This window comes from Colias eurytheme, chromosome 2, assembly GCF_061535395.1.
Source record: "Colias eurytheme isolate Ceu_HAF_F1 chromosome 2, ilColEury1 Martin Lab GWU primary, whole genome shotgun sequence".
NCBI lineage: Eukaryota > Metazoa > Arthropoda > Insecta > Lepidoptera > Pieridae > Colias > Colias eurytheme.
In genome coordinates, this window is record NC_142981.1 from 5,987,288 (window position 1) to 6,011,411 (window position 24,124).

At 33.8% G+C, this 24,124-nt stretch overlaps 2 protein-coding genes across 2 annotated transcripts in view; one reads left to right on the plus strand and one right to left on the minus strand.

The window, feature by feature from the left end:
- Positions 1-24,124, minus strand: part of CadN (neural cadherin) — a 233,454-nt gene that overhangs the window by 13,736 nt on the left and 195,594 nt on the right. Inside the window, exons 14-16 of the mRNA XM_090113293.1 lie at positions 5,618-5,733; positions 3,821-3,985; positions 7-144 (exon numbers count right to left, since the gene is read on the minus strand). Coding sequence (XP_089969419.1) covers positions 7-144; positions 3,821-3,985; positions 5,618-5,733 — 419 coding nt within the window. The remainder of the gene's footprint in view (positions 1-6; positions 145-3,820; positions 3,986-5,617; positions 5,734-24,124) is intronic.
- On the plus strand, positions 10,945-18,552 carry LOC149910381 (uncharacterized). Its single transcript, XM_090113174.1, has 2 exons — positions 10,945-11,373; positions 16,557-18,552. Exons 1-2 carry the CDS (start codon positions 11,363-11,365, stop codon positions 18,226-18,228), a joined length of 1,683 nt encoding a protein of 560 aa, XP_089969300.1. The 5' UTR covers positions 10,945-11,362; the 3' UTR covers positions 18,229-18,552.

Consider the following 24,124-nt stretch of genomic DNA (forward strand, 5'->3'; position numbering starts at 1 on the left):
ATTTACCTTTAAGACGAATATCTCTCCCGTCGTTCTATTAATGTCAAATTTACTATTTGAAGGATTATCTGGATCGATCCCTTGTCCCGTTAGAAAATAAACTATATTTTGTTGTCTATCCTTATCTCCATCAGTTGCAGTGACCTGTTTGGGCGGAAATAATTTATTGTATGAGTTATCCTTATGTTACGGTTAATCGTCACAAAAATATAAAATTCGTTTGAAAAAAGTAAAACTAGCAATGTTTACTTCGTTTACTTAAATAAATTTACAAATAGAAATACAAAATGTAAATAATTGGTTTTAAAACTACTGATAATGATCAAACAAATAAGATTATTCACTTAAGTTATTAACAGATATAATTTATAAAGGAACAACTCTTTACTAAATTAGTCAATGCCTGAAATACATTTTGTCTTACTTTATTTGCTCCAAATTGATTGTGGAAAATAATAATACGCTTTGTTATATCTATTTGCAATCAAGATAATTATCAATTAAGGATCCATTAAGTACATTGGCCGAATATTGCCGTTAAATGTATGGGATCCGGTGTCGGACTCTCCAATTATGTCGGCCTAGCTAGAGCCGGAGAAATGACGAGGGTCGACGTTAGCGTAATTACGCGGATCATTTGTGAATCTCGCTAAAATATAAAAAGGTCTGACACTCAAACGAGTGTGAAAATAGACAGATATTTTGCAATTATGAAGATATTATAGAAATATTTTCGTGGGCTTCTTAACATCAATTCATTATTGTTGTTCCACAAGTTAAGGTCACATTCCAAAAGCCGAAGCCTTTTACAAATTATTGTGATTCCATTTCCATTTCTATAGTAAAATTTATTTAAAAGTTTCTTTCATGAAATATTTAATCTCAGTTCACTGATTCGTTTCGTTTTCAAGAAAGAGTTTTAAAAGGTATTAGCGAACGCTGTTAATTAAATAAACGAGATAAACAAAGGCTGAGTTTCAGTTGACTTCAAAATTGAAGTAGATGCTTTCTACATAAATCATGCATCAAAGACATTGAATTAAATAAAAAAAAATCTTCTAACTACACAATGAAGCACCAATCCACGCAATTTTGTGCATACTTACCGCATTCACCCATTCTAAGTATTTTACTAGGATTGAAAGAAAACTTTTTACAGGATAAGATTAATTATATACTTTGAATGTACTTAATAGAACCTAAGATACAATTAGTAATTCATAAATCACCGCAAGCTATAATAGAGCGAAAAGTTTTCTTAGTATTTCAGATACGGAAGGGAAGTGAATAAATAAAAATGAGATAAATGTTACATTGTAATAGATTTTTTAGATAACTGTTGTATTGTAATAAAATAATAACTTGAAAATAACGAAAAAAGAAACATAAAGTCTATTTCCATAATTAATAATTAATAATATTAAACTGTGTGAACAATTATTTCATTAGTGTCTTCTCGAAATACACAAGAGTGTAGAAATATTTACATTTTAAATATGTGTTATACAGGGTTACTTGTAAAACACCGGCAACCTCGCAGGACAAGATAGCTAACATCATAAGTAACAACATTTGTTCTACGACTTTTGATAATTTGTTAGATTTTATTTTCATACAAAAATAAATATTCATTTAATTTTCCGTCTGAATATTATAAACTCTACGCCTCCCAAAAATTACGTAAACAAAAAGCGAACGAGAGGGGGAAGGGGGCGTCGCGTCGTCCATCCGATAATTAATAGAACATAGACTTACAAATGTAAGGAGAGTACAATAAAAGTTTAAAAAATCATTTAAAAATAATTTATTGCGTTATGCCAAAAGTCGTAGAACAAATGTTGTTACTTATGATGTTAGCTATCTTGTCCTGCGAGGTTGCTGGTGTTTTACAAGTAACCCTGTATACAAACATATTTAATATCCATATCCCACATTATGTTTAATGAAATACCAATTACCAGTAACTCTGCGAAATATAAAAAAAAATAAAAATAAAACAAAACAAAACCTGTATAAGGGAGTGGGGGTAGGGTCCGGTTTCCTCGAGGGCCTGGGTGACATAGGCACTGCGGGTGAACCGGGGCGGGAGGTCGTTGATATCTAGGACGTGGACCACCACGCGCGTCGAGTTCTCGTTTCGCCCGTCGGACGCCACCAGCGTCAACTCGTACTGCGCACACGCACGCATTAGCCAACATGCTCATGCAATACTAGTCTTTCTTCTTTCATGTGTATGAGATCTTATTTGATCCTATTTGTGTCAAAGTCTGAATGTCCTTTTGTCCATGTGTGTTAAAGAAACGTGCTCTATCTAGCCCAATGTTTGTTGAGGATTACTTGATTCGTGGATGTGTGTGGCGTAGTACCGTGAACATAGAAATATAATACGGGAATGTGTTCCATTTTGATTCCATACAAAATATTTTTGAACGTGTTCAATCTTCGTTCAAGACGCTAATCTATTTGCTAATTGTGAGAATTGTTTTAGGCTATAGCAAATTAAATATCAAAAATTAATAAAAAAAAATCCATATTAAATATCGATATCCTTTTAAAATCAATTAAGATTCATTTGTATTCCAAGCTAATGTACTGAAATTATTTAATTGTACGTCTCTTTTGAATATTTATGTAGGGTTAAAAATATTCCTAATCCTTGATACGCAAATGTTGTTATGAACGACCTTTAAACGCGACGCTAAATCGCTTTTATTTATTTAACGTCGAACAAATCAAATGTAATTGAAGTATAATGTTATTTTATTTCAATAAAACAAAGGGTATGTTACATACATAAACACGGTAATTTACTGTATAAGCTAAAATATTTAAGTCAAACAGAGGAGCACACTAGAGCATGAATGCTAAACTTTGCTTTTGAATATTGATGTCGGCAAACATCGAAGTTAGAGTTCGTATTAAAACTCAGCAGGATATTGATTAAACATGTGTTTTACATATAAATAGAATTATATACTATTTTGAGGTTTGTATTTTAATGTTTCGCGTATGAGAAAATTTGAATTAGGGTATAAAGAAAATATGCAAGGATTGTTGACAATACATTACACATATTAGTTGTTATGATTCCTCTTATAAAGAATTAATAGTTGTTTAGGTAAACTTAACCTATATAAAATCTACCTGTACATGTTCTATTTCCTGAAAATTCAGTAGACTGTAAAAAGTGCAACATTCTAACATGACACAATACGTAAAGGATTCGACGCTAACGAAATCAAGGCACGCATTTTTTCATTTTTACATTAAAGTCCGATGTATTTAAATGTACGGTTCTCGAGCGTGTGGGGAATGGTGTGGGGAATCAACGCGATTGTTAAAACTCTTTATAGTAAAAGAGAATATCACGCGGCTCAATGAATATCACTAGATATGGCGGAATTGTCGCGTTCGATCCAATATAGTCCGATGGTAATTTCAATATCGAGCGCTTATGTTTCAGCGAAAAAGAGTATTTTCAGATATTCTTTTATAAAATGTTTATGCTCGTAGTGGATTTAACAACCAAGAAATAATACAAAACGTAACACAATAAACGCTGCAGCGCCATTCGAGGACGCACATGGAAAAATTGCGTGGATGCAATTGCTAAAAAAGAACACACTAGCTGTCGAACGATACTACAACAAAAAGTAAGATTTCGAAAAATTCATGCCATGCAAAACGAACAAACATCTATTTCAACCCACGCATCAGAAATATAACCTCATACGATTCTTTTTAAAGCTTAACGTTCCGAAATAATGATGAAAGGTGCTATAAAGAATCGAATGAGGCCGTCTATCGTCACTAAGCGGACCTGTAGCACACGTTTGGGAAGATTGCGGTCGTCTTCTTCTGTGATTTGGGTTCGATATGTGGGTCTCTCGAACACGGGGGGATTATCGTTGACATCCTTCACATGAATCACAACTGTGGTGTAGTTTTCCTTCAGGTTGTCTGATGCGGCTAACTTCAGCTCGTACTGTCCACGTGTATTTAGGGCAGCAATGGGTGAAATTTGTTATTAACAATATAACTATCTATAGTTTACGAAGTTAAAATATCATCGGTATACTATTCAAATTTAAATATAAGGTAAGGTATATATAGATATAATTAAAACTTATTTAACTTTCATAATGACTAATCTTAATTATGATTAACGAAGTAATTAAAAAAGTTTATTTGAGTAAAATTACGTAAAACGAACTCGAAAAACGCTTCACAGAGGTTTGATTACTTAGAATTTTCTTTTGATTCGTAAGTTACGTTAACATGTTCAGTTGCTGGTAATTATAACTTTTTCTGTCAAGAAATTAAGTAAAGATTTTAGAATTTTAGAATTCAATATTCCGAAAGATACACTTAGAAATCTGGTCGTGATACGAGTGATACGTCTTATTAAATGTTTAGTACTCGGGCCACGTCATGTTGAACGAAAGAGTGGTTGTGCAAGCATTGTGGCTGGGCCCGGGCAAGTTAATGGTATCATCTGTCAGTGTCGCTCAGTAATTTCCTCGGCAATGCAGGAAATGTTTGTTTCAAAAGTCATCTCACGCGTTTCAAAAGTTAGAACTGTCGTTGTCTACCATTCCCTGTTATAAAACACTTTGAATTCTAAAACACCTATTCTTTCAAGGAAAACATATAAAAATAAAAACGGATTCAGACTTCATAATAATTTTATTTACTGAAGCAACTCGTTTTTACTTAATGGTATTAAAATTTTAATGTATTTCGATATCACCAATATATAAAATGTTGAGTATAATTAATTACACAGAATAAAATAAAAGGGGTTTATTCTTCATGTGCATCATTACAGTGCTGCTGTTGTAGTGTATATTGGTCCGTACAATTTTATTTCAAAAGTATATTGCTTGTAATAAAAGTTTAGATTTTATCATCGTTTATATCTTTCATTTATCATTACACCTGATGTGAAAAATGTAATATTATCGCGACCGACAAAATTGTAGGCATTTATTTTGTATTTATACCGGGATAAAAGCGAAAAGGAGCCTGAAAAATAAAATGGTTTACATCCATTTAAGCTCTGTGAGGATCTGCAATTTAATAGCAATCCGGCCTTTGGTAGGAGCTCTGAGCCGGCTTGCTTAAATGGGTATTAAAGATTAAATTATTTATCTCGCGGAAAGTTCGACGAAACTTCCTCTGGGATAACAAAGAGGGTTCTTATGATAGCTGGGTATTGCCGAGCGCACGACTCGCCCGCTAGTCCGGACCACCTCGCCAACGGGCAAACACTTTGTTTCACAATTTAACCCGCTCAGTTCACTGCAAAATTAGTTCTTAGCGTTTGTTGGATAATTTTTAATTTGTTTAACGGAACCCGATAAATGCGAGCGATGCGATGCGCATTTAAACAACATTGTTTTGCTGGAGAATAAAAGAATTTGGTTCTCGAATTGTTTGGTATTTCTATTCAGTGATTTCTTTAGGATTTTACCTTATATATTTGTAAAAATACATTCGTATTGCTTCATTTATACGATTTAAATTTATAGCGCATCTGCGATCAACGCTTTGAAATATATCTGTGCGCTGAAAAACAATAAATTACTATGCAAATTGAAAACTTTCCGATACTCACCCTTTTCCTAGTTTCATAGTCGAGCGCCCCCGCTACATAGATGGCGCCAGTCATGTTCTTGACGGCGAAGGCACCGCCTATGTTCCCGCTCGTGATCTCGTATCGAATACGCGATGCTGTAACAAAAGTTCTGTATAATATAGAGGTGACAAAGGCATTACGCTAGTTATAAAAATTATTAATCATGGTGCGACGTCGCTATGCAGTATAAAGACCTAAATTCAAACTGTCTGCATTTTTATTGTTTAAATAAAAAATATTCCCGAGATTTTTATTTAAGACCGCCATTTATCTTAAACATTGGCATTCACAAAGCTCTCAATACTGAAAATATGAGAAGAAATCTTTTAAGTATACGAGATCCTTAAATAACTTGAAAAACTTAACGCTTCAGCGCACAAAATCGGTTTGAAATATTATAGCGCTTTCTTTAAACGACGTGAGTACCTACATTCTAGTATTGAGTGGGTAGTGAAAAATTGAATTCTTTTCAGATTTACGACTTAACTGTCAGAAGTAATATGATCGTTGGCATGGTATCTGTGCCTGGTTAGACTGTGTATGGATACATTAACTTTTAAATGATTGATAAAAATATAATACTTAATCTCACTCTACAATCCTCTCAAAATTGAAAATATGTGATAGGTACCTACACAAAATATGTCAACTAAACTAAAATTCTACACTATAATTATTGTTCGTTAATAAACTGTTCTTATTTTCCTTACTTACAGAAACATATGCATTATTCATTCCGCAAGGAAATAAGTTATTTAGAGAAAGACTCGGGCAACATCGTAATGGGTATGTTACAAAAGAAGGAAAATAATTCATTTGTTGTGATTACTTCAACAAAGTTCCTTATTGGAGTTTGAAAATTAGAAGGTGACTTTAGGCGGTTAGGAATGAGCGGGGACCACACACTTTCCGTGTATCTTGGTTAAATAGTAATCGGATTTCCATTACTAGAAATGTTCGGGATTTCTTGATAAGGTCCGGTAGGTAATGTAAGAAGGTTCTGGATTCGGCCAACGAAAACCTATAATAATGATAGGATCTCCTCGATTATGAACCATATTTTTATCTTACAAACCAGTCTATAAAAATGGCGAGTACCAATATTTTACAACAAAAATATGATAGAACAAACATATAAATATTATTAAGCTTTATTAACACTCAAACGACAATCTGAAGGAGATAAATTTTCATTCTAATAACATTTATACTTTAACAAAGAGCTTAAGTGACGTGTTCCAAATCTAATGTAATTTTAAATACGTTATGCAAATTTTATATCGTACCGTTTAACTCAAGACCCTGGTGGGTGTAATAAAGTTAATATAATTGCGTACGGAATGTATGTACTGAGTAGCAATATTGTGTACGCAGCGACTTATCGTCAACGCACGGTTTGTAATGAATGAACACTGTATTCTAAGACTAATTGGCGTATAAAGAAGCACACCCTCTTGCCTCCCTTCATAGTTGAATTTCATTCCGTTTAACACAACCACAACGAGGCGTATAGTTTAAGACTTTTGTGAATAAAGTTTTCATCCGGAATAAATTGATATATTTTATGACTTTAGTTCTAGGCGTTGACGTAAGCAAAGCAGAAACTTAAAGCGAGTAGGTTATACAAGATCCACAGGCTTGAAGTTCTCAAACACATTCAGTATTCACATTAGGAGAATAGCTTTCAAGTCAGCGATTGAGTGAATACGCTGGAATCTTCGTGGTTAGAGCATTAAAACATGATCAATAAAGTGCATAGATGTTAGTGGCTTCTGTAATGATAACAAGACTTCCCTTGAAGTGGCTATATAAGTGTGAGTGCACTTCCAACGAGGCAGTCTAATGACAGCACTAATGGGTGATAACAAGGCCTCTTTTGTTATAGTCCCCGACCAATCGCTTTCGACTCTCCATTATCTTCTATCAATGTTAGCAGCAGGCATTTATCAGGAAATTATGCGGACAAATGATTTATTGGATGATACGTCTATATCTTACATTAGGTGATTAATTAGCGTTTATGGCTGTATAACGTTACGACTTACGTACGATTCTATCATGACTGTGTGCTTTATAATAATTATACTGTTTTCAATAAAATTTAGTCTATAGTACTGATAATATTTATTAATTTGCTTCAACAGCTTTTTCTTCATTGTTGCTTACAAAAAATTAATGATTCTTAATAGGTAGATATTGTCAAATCGAGATCTTATATAACCAATTCAAGTAGTTCCTAAAGGATGAGTCTAATTGCCATTTATTACAGTGGAATGAATGAAAGTCATAAATCTTATAGGGGACGTCAAAACGCGATTTTTCTTTCAACAAGGCACGTTTTCAATAATGCACGAGCGGTGGTCCTCGCTGTAAATCACACTTCTTTTCAAGCTCCACTTTAGTGATTCTTTATACACATGAATTACTTTATATTAGTTGTTATATTTAAATATATTAAGTCTTATAAGTTTTTTCGCATATTGTGTAAGTTCGTAACATAAATGTTACGTATACGCATTGATTATGAAAAATATATCTACTTATAAATTGAAAATTATTTTGAGCTATTTAAGAATACGACTATTCTATGTTCTTCTGTGTGCCAGGCGATACCGCAAAATAAGATAAATAGTTTGAACGTTGCCGAAGTAAGTTAAGTTTCGGTTACGTTGAAACTGCAATACAACGGGAAGTTTTATACATACTGGTAACGTTTATCGACCGTATTTTTTACTGAAATCCGGAATGAAAGATAGGATTCTGTGAATATATACAATAGGTACATATGTTATATTATAATGTTTCTGTGAAGCCTTTTATAACGTTACCTTCATATAGAATAATAAAAGAAATGTCTTTAACAGTGATCTTTCATCAGCATCTTTCATCATTATATTATTCTCTGTTAACTAAATCTTATATTAAGTACACTTTATTACTTTGCTGAAGAAAAAGCTGAGCTCAAATAGCCACCAGAATAATAAGGTTATTAAAAGTATAGTGGCTTAGGAAGGATATAAACAAGCCGGCATCGATGAAATATTGTGTTTTCATGCTAATATTGGACTTAACATAGTTAGCTTGAAATCACCCAATCTCCACGCATAATTCGGTATCCCATTAATACTAAGTAACATTTGATGGAAACAAAGGAGTTAACATTAATGTTCATAATCCAACATACTATCTATATTTCATGAGCTTGATAACCTCAATATTTAATCCAACCACGCGAAATATGTTTCATACACATTGAGTTTTAGTGCCATGAGCTTTACCAAAAATTAAAATATATTTTCGTATACATTGCCCATTATTGCCAATCTAAAGCTTGTAAAAATATTTCTCAGACCTAAAATATATTTCGAAAACAATAAAAAACAGCCGTTGTAGCATTTTTGCTCGCATAGCTGTAATAAGCGGTGGCTTTATTGTCAACTTGGCAAAGTGGGATATGAAAGAGTAAAAATAAGTGTTTCCTGGTTTTGTTATGGACTATGCCGCTGAGTCAGGGGAGCTATTTTGGAAGCGGATGTTGGCTGACGGACCGAATATGGTTCGTTAGATTCTGTTAAATAATTCTTTCGTTCTTTGCAATTTACGACGGTTTGTTTTCATAATGCTATGAACAATTCCATATCAATGGTAAGAAAATGTACTAAATTCTCTTTAAAGTTATGGTTTATTAATATTTCAAAATGCCTTTTAAACAAAAAATATTAAAAGTGAATGGTTATTTCGTTAAACATAAATTTCCTTTTAAAACCTATATCGAAAGGTCACGTAGAGTTTCATTTTTGTGTTAATAAAAAAGGATATTGTTTCAATAGCACAAAAATATTTTTTATAGTGCTTTTTAGGATTGTATTGATATTGTATATTGAATCCGGGAAAATGCGATATAGATAATTGGAATAAATGGAGATAAATGTTTTAATATTCACTTTAACACTAAAAGAGGTTATAGTTATTGAAAGTGCACTTTAGGTAAAAGTTAATTAACAGAAACAAGGAAAGTCTTAATTTTTACTTGGTTCATTTAAATTTTAAATCATTTTAATTTCTCAAATCTTCATATGATTGAAAAATAAAATTACAACTATCATAAATAAACTCTCAACCATTAATTAAATACGTTATCCACACTTTATAGCTACCTCTATAATAGTGGCCATTAGCGACCCAACGCAAAGGTGCTGTACTAGAATTCCATACATAAAATACATGGCGTAACATAAACTTAACCCAAAATCAAGATAAGACAAAGCACCATAACAGTTTATTTAATCCAAGGTTCAAGGAGAATATTAATTCGTTGTTTTAGGCTCATATTTCCCAATACGAGACCCTAGGCTCCAACTCATAATATTTTGATTGAGTGAAGCACGCAAATTTGGTTGAATTCCGATTCATTTTGACCTGTTGATTTAAACGTTTTACAAAGCAGCTTTTTGCCAAATAGTCAAAATAACAGTTAGTTGGACACGAGCCAGGAGCTCTGGGGTAACATACACCGATGTTTTCATGTCGTTACATAAGTGATGAATTCGCGCAGGAACACTAAACTCACTCGCGAATTTTTTGAATTGCTCAGTTTTCAACTGACCGCAAATGTTTATTTAGATTTTATAGACCGTTTCACATACGAGAGATATTACAGAGATATACCTATTTGCAGAGCCCCTCGCGCAACTCGGTTTCCAGCTCGCACAATATTCCGCAAATACATCCGGATATTTGGGCGTCTGTTGTGTTCTACTTCGACTTCGATTTTTATCTGCACTTTATCTAATATTCTAATATATATTATAAAGGCGAAAGTTTGTAAGGATGTATGGATGTATGGATGTTTGTTACTCTTTCACGTAAAAACTACTGAACCGATTACAATGAAATTTAGCACACATATAGAGGGTAACTTGGATTAACACATAGGATAGGTTTTATCCCGGAAATCCAACGGGAACGGGAACTATGCGGGTTTTCCTTTGGAAACGCGGGCGAAGCCGCGGGCGGAAATCTAGTATAGCATAATTGACAAAGATTTCATTTGTTTGTAAGATGTTAATTTAATATTCTACCACTAACACAAAAGCTAGATAGGTACATATTTACAGAGAGAAATCGACTGCCTAGGTAATATAGAAATTAGGATTGAAATAACGTTTGTCATTTCGGGCTTTATCTAAGTTGAATATTTGTTATTATAAATATGGATTTGATTATTGTGGGAATTGATATTTAAAAGCTTGTTATGTACTGTGTATACACGCCTTAACTATTAGAGGATGCATGGGGCCACCCAAGAAGGACTTGCACCTGTTAGCCATTGCGACATCGCGCACACCTGCGATTCCAGAGAGTGTTGCGGCAATCATCGCCACCGCGACGCTGTAGCTGCTCCGCCGTGGACGACGAGCACTCTTTGTTCCAACATTGAACGGGAGGGACATAGTTTAAGTTAGGAATAATTTATCATGTAATTTTTTTTACAATAAATTATTAATAAGTAAATTTCGGTTTTTTTTGCGCCTTCGCGGGCCGGTCGATATAATTGGCGCAGTCTTGTGGATAATCCTCGAGAGCCGTCTCTCGGAACGCGAAACTACAAGCATCGAGTACCGCTATTCCATCGGAGGGACGACGACGGGGATCCAGAACCTACACCATTGGCCGCCGCAACGCGAAGGGTATCCAAACATTGATACTGCAGGAAAGGCCGAAATGAAAATCCTGTAAGTACACTAATTCTCTTAGTGTCTTGCCACTCCTAGATTGTAAGTTTTCCTAGATTATCCATTCACGGGAACCGAGGAACTGTAGTGCGTAGGCTTAAAATATATTAATTCATCGAGAATTAATTGTAGAATTTTACAAAATCAATTTGTAAAATTCAAATATATAGATATTAGGTTGATAAAAGATTAATAAATTTAAATATCAATTAATTACGAATTGATTAATTTTCGAATTTTACGAATTAATTCATTTTATAATTCAAATATATTAGGTAAAGATTATTAATTTTTTATATTAGTTTAACGAAGTAAATAAATTTAATTAAATTTAATATATTTTATATAGGTAATACAGATATTTAAAATGTCAGATTTGGATAAAATTTTTAATGCACTTAGGCTTTTGCCAGAATTCGATGGTAATGTTAACGTTTTAACAAGATTTATACATTTAAGTGACCAATTAGCTGAGGAATTTATAGATAAAGATCCCGGAAATACTTTAAAAACTGCCGCGTTATGTAATGGTATTTTAAATAAAGTTACTGGGCCCGCAGCCCGAGTTATTAATGCAAATGGTATACCTACTACTTGGCACGGTATTAGAAGCGTATTAGTTAATAACTTTTCTGACCATAGAGATGAGACCGCCCTTTATAACGATTTAGCCTTATTAACGCAAGGTCGTAGCTCTCCTCAAGAGTTCTATGAAAGATGTCAGCATCTTTTTAGTACCATAATGACGTATATAGCATTACATGAAACAGTCGTTACTACTCGTGAGGCAAAAAGGGACCTGTATCAAAAATTAACACTACAGGCTTTCCTACGTGGTTTGAGAGATCCGTTAGGCTCACGCATACGTTGCATGCGCCCCGCAACCATTGAAAAGGCATTAGAATACGTTAATGAAGAACAAAGCACTTTATACCTTCAACAACGTAATGAAACTTTTGATAGGAAACCCCACGTACCTTTTAGAATGCCGTACTCGCATGAACCGTTTTATAGACATAATGATAATGATTTTAGTGAACCTATCTCTTCTAAACTACAGCCTATACATTCGTTTAGACCGCAATTTAAGCCATCAAATTTTATTCAACCATACGGACCAGCACGTCCTACTCGTACTATGCAAATTTTCCGCGCTGCACCCCCTAACTATAACCCACAGAGCAATACGTTCAGATTACAGCCTAAACATCCTGCGCAACCGAAACCGCATCCTATGAGTGGCGTTAGCCATTACGTGACAAAGACTTTACCACCGACACCTTTTGCACGCGCTCATGATTGGTCAAAATTTGGCAATCCACCCCCGAGTAATTATTTTAAGACTAGGGAGATGAATCATAATGAATATATAGGTGACGAAGATTATTACTGTACCGATTTATATCCTTATGAAGATGACTATTATAATAATGAATATTACTGTACGGAATATGAACCTTATGTACATTACGAACAGACAGACGCACCTGAAAATTCTGATGAAACGTGTGACGTACGTTCAGAACACGATCAGGATTTTCCGAATCCACCAAAAATTAGAAAAACCAAAATAGAATTAAATCTACACACGCAACGTCAACTTCCTTATATTCAAATTCGTAATCCTCCACTTAAATTGTTAATTGATACTGGAGCTAACCAATCTTTTCTTAGCCCCGATGCAGTACAGAGATATTTTCCTGACGTTACTCTTAATTATGATCCCTTTGAAGTAAGCAATGTTCATGCTGTAACACGTAATAATTATTCTATAACATTACCTAGTTTTCCTGAATTTAATGACCCTGACGATATCACATTTTTCGTTTATAAATTTCACAATTATTTCGACGGCTTAATAGGTTCAGATTTGTTAGATAAATGGGAAGCATCCATTAATTATAAAACTAAAACTTTAAATACTTGCAATGCTACGAATCGGTTATTAGTATATGACTCACGGAACGCTAATCTTTATGAGGACGTCATACCCGCAGGAAGTAGTAAATTAGTTAGATTACCCGTAGATGTTGAGAATGGAGACGCTATTATACCGGAACAAATTATATGTAATTGTCATATTTCTGAATGTTTAACGAAGGCGAAAAGCAATCGCGCTATCGTCGAAATTTCTAATCCAACCCGTAATGACGTAATTTTTTCAATGGATCGACCGGTATGTGCCGAGGTTTATAATAACGAGTGCACGCGCACCAAACGTTCGTCCGACCGTGTGAAACAGGTATTATCTCGCTTGCGTACTGATCACTTAAATAATGAGGAACGTTTAAATTTAGAGTCATTATGTACACAGTATGCGGATGTATTTTATATAGAAGGAGAAAACTTAACATTTACGAATAAAATTAAACATTCTATTAGAACTAAGGATGAAATACCGGTTTATACGAAAAGTTATCGCTATCCAATTATTCATAGGCAGGAAGTACAGAATCAGATAAGTAAGATGTTAGAACAAGGTATTATTAGACCATCAGATTCAGCATGGAGCTCTCCTATTTGGGTAGTACCTAAAAAGGCAGATGCCTCCGGCAAAGTTAAATGGCGTTTAGTTGTTGATTTTAGAAAGTTAAATGAGAAAACTTTGGATGACAAATATCCGATTCCTAATATCACAGATGTCTTACATAAATTGGGTAACTGTCAATACTTCACAACGCTAGATTTAGCAAGTGGGTTTTATCAAGTGGAAATGAACCCGGCTGACATTCCAAAAACTGCTTTTAGTGTAGAACATGGTCATTTTGAATTCTTAAGAATGCCCATGGGTCTAAAGAATAGTCCATCTACTTTTCAAAGAGTAATGGATAATGTACTGAGAGATTTGCAAAATTCTATTTGTCTAGTTTACCTAGATGATATAATAGTGTTTAGCACTTCTTTACAGGAGCATATCGTTAATCTTGGAAAAGTGTTTCAGAGATTGCGCGAATCCAACTTTAAAATACAGATGGATAAATCGGAATTTCTTAAACTCGAAACTGCGTATCTAGGTCACATTATTAGCAAAGATGGGATAAAGCCTAACCCAGATAAGATATCTGCCATCCAAAAGTATCCTCTTCCGAAAACTCCAACCGACATTAAACGATTTCTAGGTCTATTAGGTTATTATAGGAAATTCATACCAGATTTCGCTAAAATCACGAAACCCATGACACAATGCTTAAAAAAAGGTTCAAAGATAACATTTTCCAAAGATTACATTGAATGTTTCAATAGGTGTAAAACATTATTAATGAATGATCCAATTCTTCAGTATCCTGATTTCAATAAAGAATTTATTCTTACAACTGACGCGTCGAATTTAGCTATCGGTGCTGTACTCTCTCAAGGCCCCGTTGGTTCCGATAAACCAATTGCGTACGCTTCACGTACACTTAATAGTAGCGAAATTAATTATAGTACGATTGAAAAGGAGCTACTAGCAATTGTCTGGGCAACGAAATATTTCCGCCCTTATCTTTTTGGTCGAAAGTTTAAAATTATGACTGATCATAGGCCCCTTCAATGGGTCATGAATTTAAAGGAACCTAATTCCCGTCTCACACGTTGGAGGCTCAAACTTAGCGAATACGATTACACTGTAATTTATAAGCAGGGAAAGCAAAATTGTAACGCCGATGCTTTATCGCGTATTCAAATTAACAATGAGGAAACAGATTCTTTAGCGGTTAATCCAACAGAAACAACACCTTCATTAATAAGAAGAAGTTCAGATACAATTACTGTTAATTCAAATTCAAGTACGATTACTGCACATTCAAAATCAGGTACTCTTACAGCAAGTTCCGACACCGTCACAGTTCATACTGACGCGGAGAACCCAATTTTAGATGTACCTATAACAGATCACCCGTTGAATAAATTTAAGAGACAGATAGTTATTACTTTAATAGATAGAGTACCGAGTAAGCCTATAATTTCAAAACCTTTTGAAAATCATACTAAGATAGATATTAATGTTAACAAAGCGAATATTGATAGTGAAATAGTTTCACTTATTAAAAAATATGTAGATCCTAAGATAAAAACTGCAATTCTAGTTCATCCCCCTGATGCTATGTGTGCTATAGTTCCAATAATACAGGCTAATTTTAAAAGTTCATGTATGGATTTAGTTCTTACAAAATTAGAATTGCAAAATGTCAAAGATTACTTTAAGCAACAGGAAATAATACGAAATTATCATGAAGGCAAAACTAACCATCGCGGAATTAACGAAACTCATTTATCTTTATCTAGGAAATACTTTTGGCCTAAAATGAAGGAAGCTGTAACTAAATATATTAATGAGTGTAGCATATGTGGTCAAGGAAAATATGATAGAATTCCAGTAAATCCAAAATTTCGAATCGTAGTTCCTCCTACAAAGCCTTTTGAAATAGTACATCTCGATTTACTTAGTATTGATTCTCAGAAATATCTCACTATAATAGATGCATTCTCTAAGTATGCTCAAGCATATTGTTTAAAAGACGCAACCGCGATAAGCGTAGTTCAGGCTCTTTTGACGTTTAGTACACATCATGGCTTACCTATGACTGTCGTAACGGATCGAGGTCCTGAATTCACGAACCAAATATTCAGTGAATTTGTAAGACTTCATAGAATAAATCACCATAAGTTATTAGCTCATGCACCTAACGAAAATGGTATGGTAGAACGGCTTCACTCAACTTTATTAGAACATATACGTTTACTAAAACTTGAACGACGTGGTGAATTAATCATTAACTTAATGCCGTACGCTGTTCTTGCCTATAATAGTTCGATCCACAGTTTCACGAAGTGCAGGCCTCTTGACATTATAACCGGTCATTTAGATCCCCGCGATCCTGTAGATATAGATCTATCAGAAAACGTCTTACAGCAATATATGCAAGAACATCGCGATAGTATGCACAAAGTATACAAAATTATTAATGAATCGTCTTTGGAACGCCGTACTCAAATTACAGAAAACATTAATAGGAACCGCGAACCCGAAATACAGTATTATCCAGATCAACAAATTTTTGTAAGAAATCCTAGGGCTAGACGGCAAAAGACCGCACTGCGTTTTACGCACTTTACGCGATTTACCTATTCATATCTATACTAAGAAGAAATATGGCGCTGTTGCTAAATCTAGGCTTAAGAGGGTACCTAAATTGTTACAGAATCCTTCCTCTGATCCTGTGCCTGATTCAAGCGGAGGATCCCACCCTGAGTAGCTTGGATGATGGACCCGGTATACTACCATTTAATATTGGAACTGCAAGAATTGTCACTCATTATCATTCATTTTTGCAAATTATTAATTTAAAAGATATTCGCGATAGTATAACCATAGTAAAGGATCAATTAAATTCATTAACACCTAATTTGCACGATAGATTATTTTCGCTTTATAATTCACATATCGAACACCTGCATTATAAGATTATTAAATTATCAAATCAGTTAGAAACTTTTGAACCCAATCGCAAAAAGAGAGGTCTCATAGATGGTTTAGGTTCAGTAATAAAAAGTATTTCTGGTAACCTAGACTATACGGATGCAATTAAATATGATACCGCAATTAAATTATTACAAAATAATGAAAATAGATTGGTCACAGAAATGAATAATCATATAAGCCTCAGTAAAGATTGGATAAACCAACAATCTGACATTTTAAACAACTTAATTAAAAATCAGGAAAAAATTGAAATAGCTATAAATGATTTAAAGGAAAATAATTTAAACATTACTATATACATCGATTTAATTCAACGCGTAGCAATTTTATCAGATAACATTGATGATATATCTGAGGAATTACATAGATTAGAAAATTTATTAGGTTTTATTCGTGCGAAAAGTACGCATCATCTTATGTTCAATTCAAATTCACTAAAAAAAATGTTAAATAAGTTAAACAAATTTTATGGCAAAGATCAAATCCCTCAAGTTAATTATAGAGAATATTTTGATTTAGTTAAACTAGGCTATTATTATAGTAATAGAAATATAGTTATAGTTTTTATGTTCCCGGTTGTCCTTCCTGCTACCTTTGAATTATTTAAATTATCCATAGTTCCTAATAAAGATAGTAAAGTCCTAATTCCACCCTATCCTTTTGTGGCAATTCACGACGAGGATTTTATGTACATGGAGGCAGAATGCCCGAAGTCTGGCCTAGGGTATCTATGTGAGGACAAGCTGAACCATCATCGATCCAAAAATGACTGCGTGTATCACCTTATTACCACGCAACGAGTCGTCGCATCTTGTCTCTTCACGCCTGTGGAGCTCGGAGCACCCGCACTAGAAAAATTAGACGACGCCCACTACGTCATCAGTTTCCCCAAGCCATCAAAAATTCACCTATCATGCTCGCAAGATCAATATGACGTCATTAAAGGAAGCTACTTAGCCACAATACCCAAAAACTGCATTCTTCAAACGGAGGCTTTCAAGATAGTCAATCGAGAAGACCATATCAAAGGACAGATAATGAAAATTGCAAACCTGCCAGATTCCAGCCAATATAATACAGATGAAGAAGTTCTGAAGTTGAATTCGATAAATTTGGATAAATTACACGCTAGTAACAGAGCTATATCAATGGAAATGCCTATCAGTACCAACAACGGATACGAGATTCTCTATATGCAGCCTTCCATCATACCGATATATGTTATATTAATAACGAGTGCAGTTGCCCTAGTGACATGGTACGTCGTACGGAGAGTGCGTACATCAAAGCCTATTACTACGAGTGTTCATGGTAATCAAAGAGAAGAAATAGAACATCAATCGGCGGAGTGTGAAATTTCAGCGATATTAACGAGCCTTGCCCGCCAATAATCGCTGAACTTCAGGAGGGAGGTGTTATGTACTGTGTATACACGCCTTAACTATTAGAGGATGCATGGGGCCACCCAAGAAGGACTTGCACCTGTTAGCCATTGCGACATCGCGCACACCTGCGATTCCAGAGAGTGTTGCGGCAATCATCGCCACCGCGACGCTGTAGCTGCTCCGCCGTGGACGACGAGCACTCTTTGTTCCAACATTGAACGGGAGGGACATAGTTTAAGTTAGGAATAATTTATCATGTAATTTTTTTTACAATAAATTATTAATAAGTAAATTTCGGTTTTTTTTGCGCCTTCGCGGGCCGGTCGATATAATTAGCTTTTGTCTGACAAAGAATACAACAAAAATTATTTCCGATCTGGGAAATATTTACTATTATATTTTACACTAGCGGTCCGCCCCGGCTTCGCCCGTGGTACATGTTTACGTTTTCTCTACATAAGAACCATCCTCGTCCTTCAAGGAATATAATAAAAATAGAATTATCGAAATCGGTTCAGCCATTCTCGAGTTATGCGCTTACCAACACATTTTGCGATTCATTTTTATATATAAGATTAGACAATATTTACTTAAAAGCACGTATATTTCTTCATAATTGACGTTATTACGATAATTGGTAGTTTTACATAAATTATTAACACGAAATTAATTTATAAAATTAGAAACGTAATCATTTTGTAAAAGCAGCCTGTACATGTTATGACAGCAAATTAGCAAAGTATAATTACATACATATAATGATACTGTTTTATTATTATTTTCCTTTTTATTACACGTTGAATTTAATGAACAATTTGAAAACGAAAGGTATCAAGTTAGTGAAATCATGAGAGCTCACAATTATCCAAAAAATGTTTCTGAAGGCCTTAATTGAATTAATTAAGTTCACTCAAATGAAGAATAATGAATGAAATCACCTGTGTAATGCAAGGGTTTTCACGTAAATCTCTTCGCGTTACACAGAGAGCTGTTAATAGCCGTTTAAATAAGTCGCAATTCGCGTAGAAAGCCATTAATACGTAGGTACCGGCGAATGCGATTACCATAATTTGTCCGAAGATATACACGTATCCTTTCTTCTGCTAATTAAGATCTCTGGGAATGTTATAAATATCAGACGTGTCCCAATAAGTTTCGTGCGGGTCGCGAAATAAATCAAAGAAAAACCATTCCTGAAGTAGGCCGTAAATCAGCAGATAGTGCATGGGAGCCTATTTAAATTCAAGGGGAAGTGTGAACGAAGGTTCCTATGATTTATGTACATTGGGCTGGTGCCATTGGGAAAATTTAAATATGATCGGCTCATCGCGTTTGCATCAACTACTCTTTGGTTCACTTTCGGGGGAATTGGATCAATGAGCCGTGTGGCAATGTACCTACAGGGAAAGGAGCTACATTACAATCCGGCTTCCGTACGCATCATTACTTTTTATTGTATCTCACATTCCTTTCCTGTGGAACGCTAGTAAAGCTTTGTCCAAATTAAATTGTCACTTTCTAGTTTATTTTCGCTTTTTAAATGGCAAGCCTTTCCTGTTTTTAATGTTTGTCTTCGCTATTTCTTAATGTTCAGTTTAACCATCTTAAGGTAAACGTTAAGGTTCTTAATGTTCTTGGTTGAGAATTATTTAACGGTGAAATAAGCACATGAAACCCTATTACGATTGCAGTAAATCATAGTTAAACCGGTAAAGTAACAACTTGTTTATATCGTTACATTAATATTATCGTAAAAGTGTTTGTCACATCGATACCTGTATGTACCTATGTTTATCTCTGTCAGTATTCATAGGCAATATATTATATAGAAGTACATTATTCATACCTATTTCTGGTTGTTTATGGTAACAGCGCACCAACTTACTTTTTCGTGAATAATTCATGACTTTAGAAGTGTTAAACGAGTACGAATACATTCGTATATTGCATTAATATTAATAATATTGTCGCACCGACAAAAGCAATCCCAGTAAACACACATTTCCTTGCAAATTACTATGGACAAACATGTATTAGGTAACGCACTTTGCTGATTACATATCTCATTACTGAGTTGAATTTGTGCACACAATTCATCAGTTATATTTGCATTGGAAAGTTTAGTGTGGTAAACAATAGCACCCAAATTATATGTATGTGAAAGCTAGTTCCGAGTTCAAATCTCAATAGAGAATTACTCTGAGCAATTAATACATAAACAAATTTAGTACCTAACTTCACACATACACTAGTGTATGTGGTATACAGCTGCCGACGAAAATTAACATAATTTTGTAGTAGTTCAACATATGAACCCGCGGATCGTCTGCAATTAAATTGAAATAAGATACTTTTGGAGTTTAGGACGGAACATTAATGGACGGATTTAGTTTACGTATAAATCAAGATTATCCAGAGAGTTTCAGACGTGGCTTGAATTTAAGGGAAAATTAAAATTCATTTTCAAAGATAAATATTTTAATATAAATATTTATAAAACGAAACACAAAACGTAATATATTAATATAATTTGATGGCCTCTCTGAACTGCTTTTTAATATCGGTATGGTTTATGAATATTAAAATAGAAATGTTGGCGTAAAGAAGAATATGTTAATCAATTTGGTATCTAATTATTAAAGTGCTGGACAGTATAGAAAATGCTTGTTAAAAATTCTAAAGTAAAGTTCTATAAAACGATATCATCGAAAGATAAACAAGAACAGAAACGATTAAACTAACAAATGTTTGAATTTAACTAGACCGAGTTAAACAAACAAACAAAGAAGGATATATCAAGTTATAACCGGACAGATAACCTAATTAAATTGTTGCAAGTTTAATTTGCAAATGTATGTAGGCGTGAGGGTAGTTATTAAACAATTTGGGATCGGAACGTGTCGGGCTGCCATTACATTCGAGTTTTACGCCTATCACGTGGTATTCGCCGCGGAAACAATCATGGCTCGTGTGCAAATTGTGTCCACGACCGTAACTAAATTCCTAAATTCTAATCGCATAGCAATGTTGGATAGAGTTATGTTCAATATTGCAATACATCGACTGCGCACTCATACTTTCTTTGGCCGATGGAGAACGATTTGCTGGGAATGCACTTCGTACAAAGGATGTATCGCTTCGCTATAACGTTGTATAATAATAATATAGAAATGTTGCTGTTGCTTCGGTTGAGGTAAGTTCCAAAGACTTATTACTTTATCCACCCACTACTTTTAATGTTGTGTAAGGTCACTATAGTTATTTTACTTTATAAGTTATATAAACACATTTGGAGTGAAATACTATCTGATATAATGTTTCATGTAAAGAATAATATAAAAAGGAGGATGAGTGGTTTTTCAAACGTACACAGTTTTCCTATTAAGAGATCTGCGACGGTTTAGAAAATGTATGGGTATTAGAATGTGCCTCATACGCGAGTGTAAGCTTCATATTAATACTTACTTATACTTTGCAGAAAATATGAAAATGTTGGTGTTAAATATAACTTAAAAATAATTTGGAAAATCCAAAAGTGCACGCCTCATAATTTTTTTTTAATAAATATTTATTAATTATTATTTTTGTTTATTTAATAACAATTAAACAACATCGAATCAGACCCTGAAAAATGAAAGGGTTCTATTCCTGAGCATACTCAAGCGTAAGAGAAAAAAAAAGACTCGATTAGTAAAGTATTTCGGTCGCTATCGTGTTAACAAGAAAAAGGATCCGCACATACAGACACACGGACGTCCAAGACAGAACTTTTTTAAACTGTTTTTTAACTAGTTTAAATAACAAAAATGACATCAAAAATATCATGAACGTTAAAAATAGTGTTTTTTCTTAATATGTGTGTGTATGTATTATCTTACAAGTGCAATGTATGATACATAAAGACATTTTAAGTTTGAAAAATCAGATGTTTTGCGCGAAGTGACAGTAGTACCCACCTCAACGCTTCGCTTATGAGGCGTGCAAAACACAAATGTAAAACGTAATTAATGTAATTTCAAAAAATATTTTTCGAGGGATTTTGAAACATAATTTTAAAACAAATTCAAATGCTGCCCTAAAATCAAAGATAGCATCTTCAAAGAACGACTGGGAAATGAGGAAAATGTAACTTCAAAAACAAGGTAATAAAGGAATAAAGAACCATGACGAATTGTAACAACAAAAATAACTTTCCAAAAACATCAACCGAATACGAGAAATACCTACCAATGAATATCAAATAGCATTAAATAAGTTTGAATTTGCATATTCAACAATAGTAGTATCATTTTAACTCAATAAAAACGACAAATATAATGAGTTCTTACGTTTATTACCCGATATATTGTTGAAGTTATTACGGATAAGATTGTACTTGTAGGGTAGATCTAGCATAAAAGCAGGACATAAAATCACCATATAACACAGATTTTATAAATAGGTAAAGTGGATATTAGCTATTCACTGTACAAAAGGGAGATAATGTTCCTAGACCGCTATATTGTTGCTAGAATGTAAATATCATTTTACGTCGTCAACTTTGCGCTTGCTAAATTGAATTATATTGTAACGCTTTTTACACAACAAAAACGATTATAGTAGTGTATTTTACGTGACTAAGCACAAAGCAACCCCAGCTTTAAAATTGCATAGCATTTCAGCTTTGCATTTTAAGTGCATTACAAAATAAATCCGAGATATTTCATTAAGAAGTTCTTGTGAAAAATTTCTGGGGCTTAAACTTTGTATTTCTCATATTGGAACATCAAGAACATTGTTCGAACACCAATGTTGTTGTTTGTTGGCGCGGAAAATGCATCCATTTAAACCGAGACTGTGGTATAGCGAATGCTTTGAATGCATGTCACTTCTCATTACCAGTAAGCGCTCGTAAGCTAAGTGCACTGTCTCCTGCCTTATCGTAGTTTAGCACTTAACATGTAACTCCTTTATCCAATCAACTGAGTTTTCCGCAATTAATTCACTATATGAAAATGATGACATCGGGGCTGAATGGTCTTATTTAGGTCGCATGCAGCTGAATGACAACGACTATTGATTTAGAATTTGGATTGCGTAATCGATATTAAATAATCTGAACTAATGGCTTACTATTGTTGTTATGCAACAGCGACAAATGTTTGAATATATTACTTTAACAAGCTCTTTGCAAACGGCTGATGTTTTTAACTTGCGAGGTGTTATTGTCGTTGATATCGAGAGTTGGTTTGAATAATAAAAAGTAAGTATAAAAATCTTTTTCTGGCATTTTCAAACAGTTCTTCTCAAAACATACTTTTCTTTTATTTTTGTAAACAATTTCCAATTTATTTAATTAAAATAAATATTTTAAGCATTTTTATAACATCAATTGATTATTTTTTATTAGTGTGAAAGCAGGTTCAAAGAAAACGAAAAATTATACTTCTTAAATTATTTTCGAATTTATTATTTACCCAAAAGTGAAAGTTAAACGTAGGTAAGCCTTATTTCACTCGTCGACCGATAAAATAATTCTGGGGCAAGGTCGTTCTCAAAATTGGTCCAGAAATATTCTCTTGAATATAAAATGTGTTTCTCTAACATAAATTATGGTGTACCGACACCCGTCGCGTAGGTACATATTTCAGAAAACTGATTAAACACGATTTAAGTTAGGTATAATTTAATTTAGCTAGAACCGTTTTTCGCGTTTGTACCTTATCCTTTTTGCCAATATAAATAATCGATATAAATTAATTAATATAAATTCAATATAAATAATCGGAGCTGAAATTAAAATAAATCGATGTTTGACTCCGTGAACACATCGATTCACATTCATAGATTTCTAATAACGTTTCCTTTGAGCTTCGCCGTAGCAACTTGAGATTAATGGAATAATTCCAAATTGTATCACGGT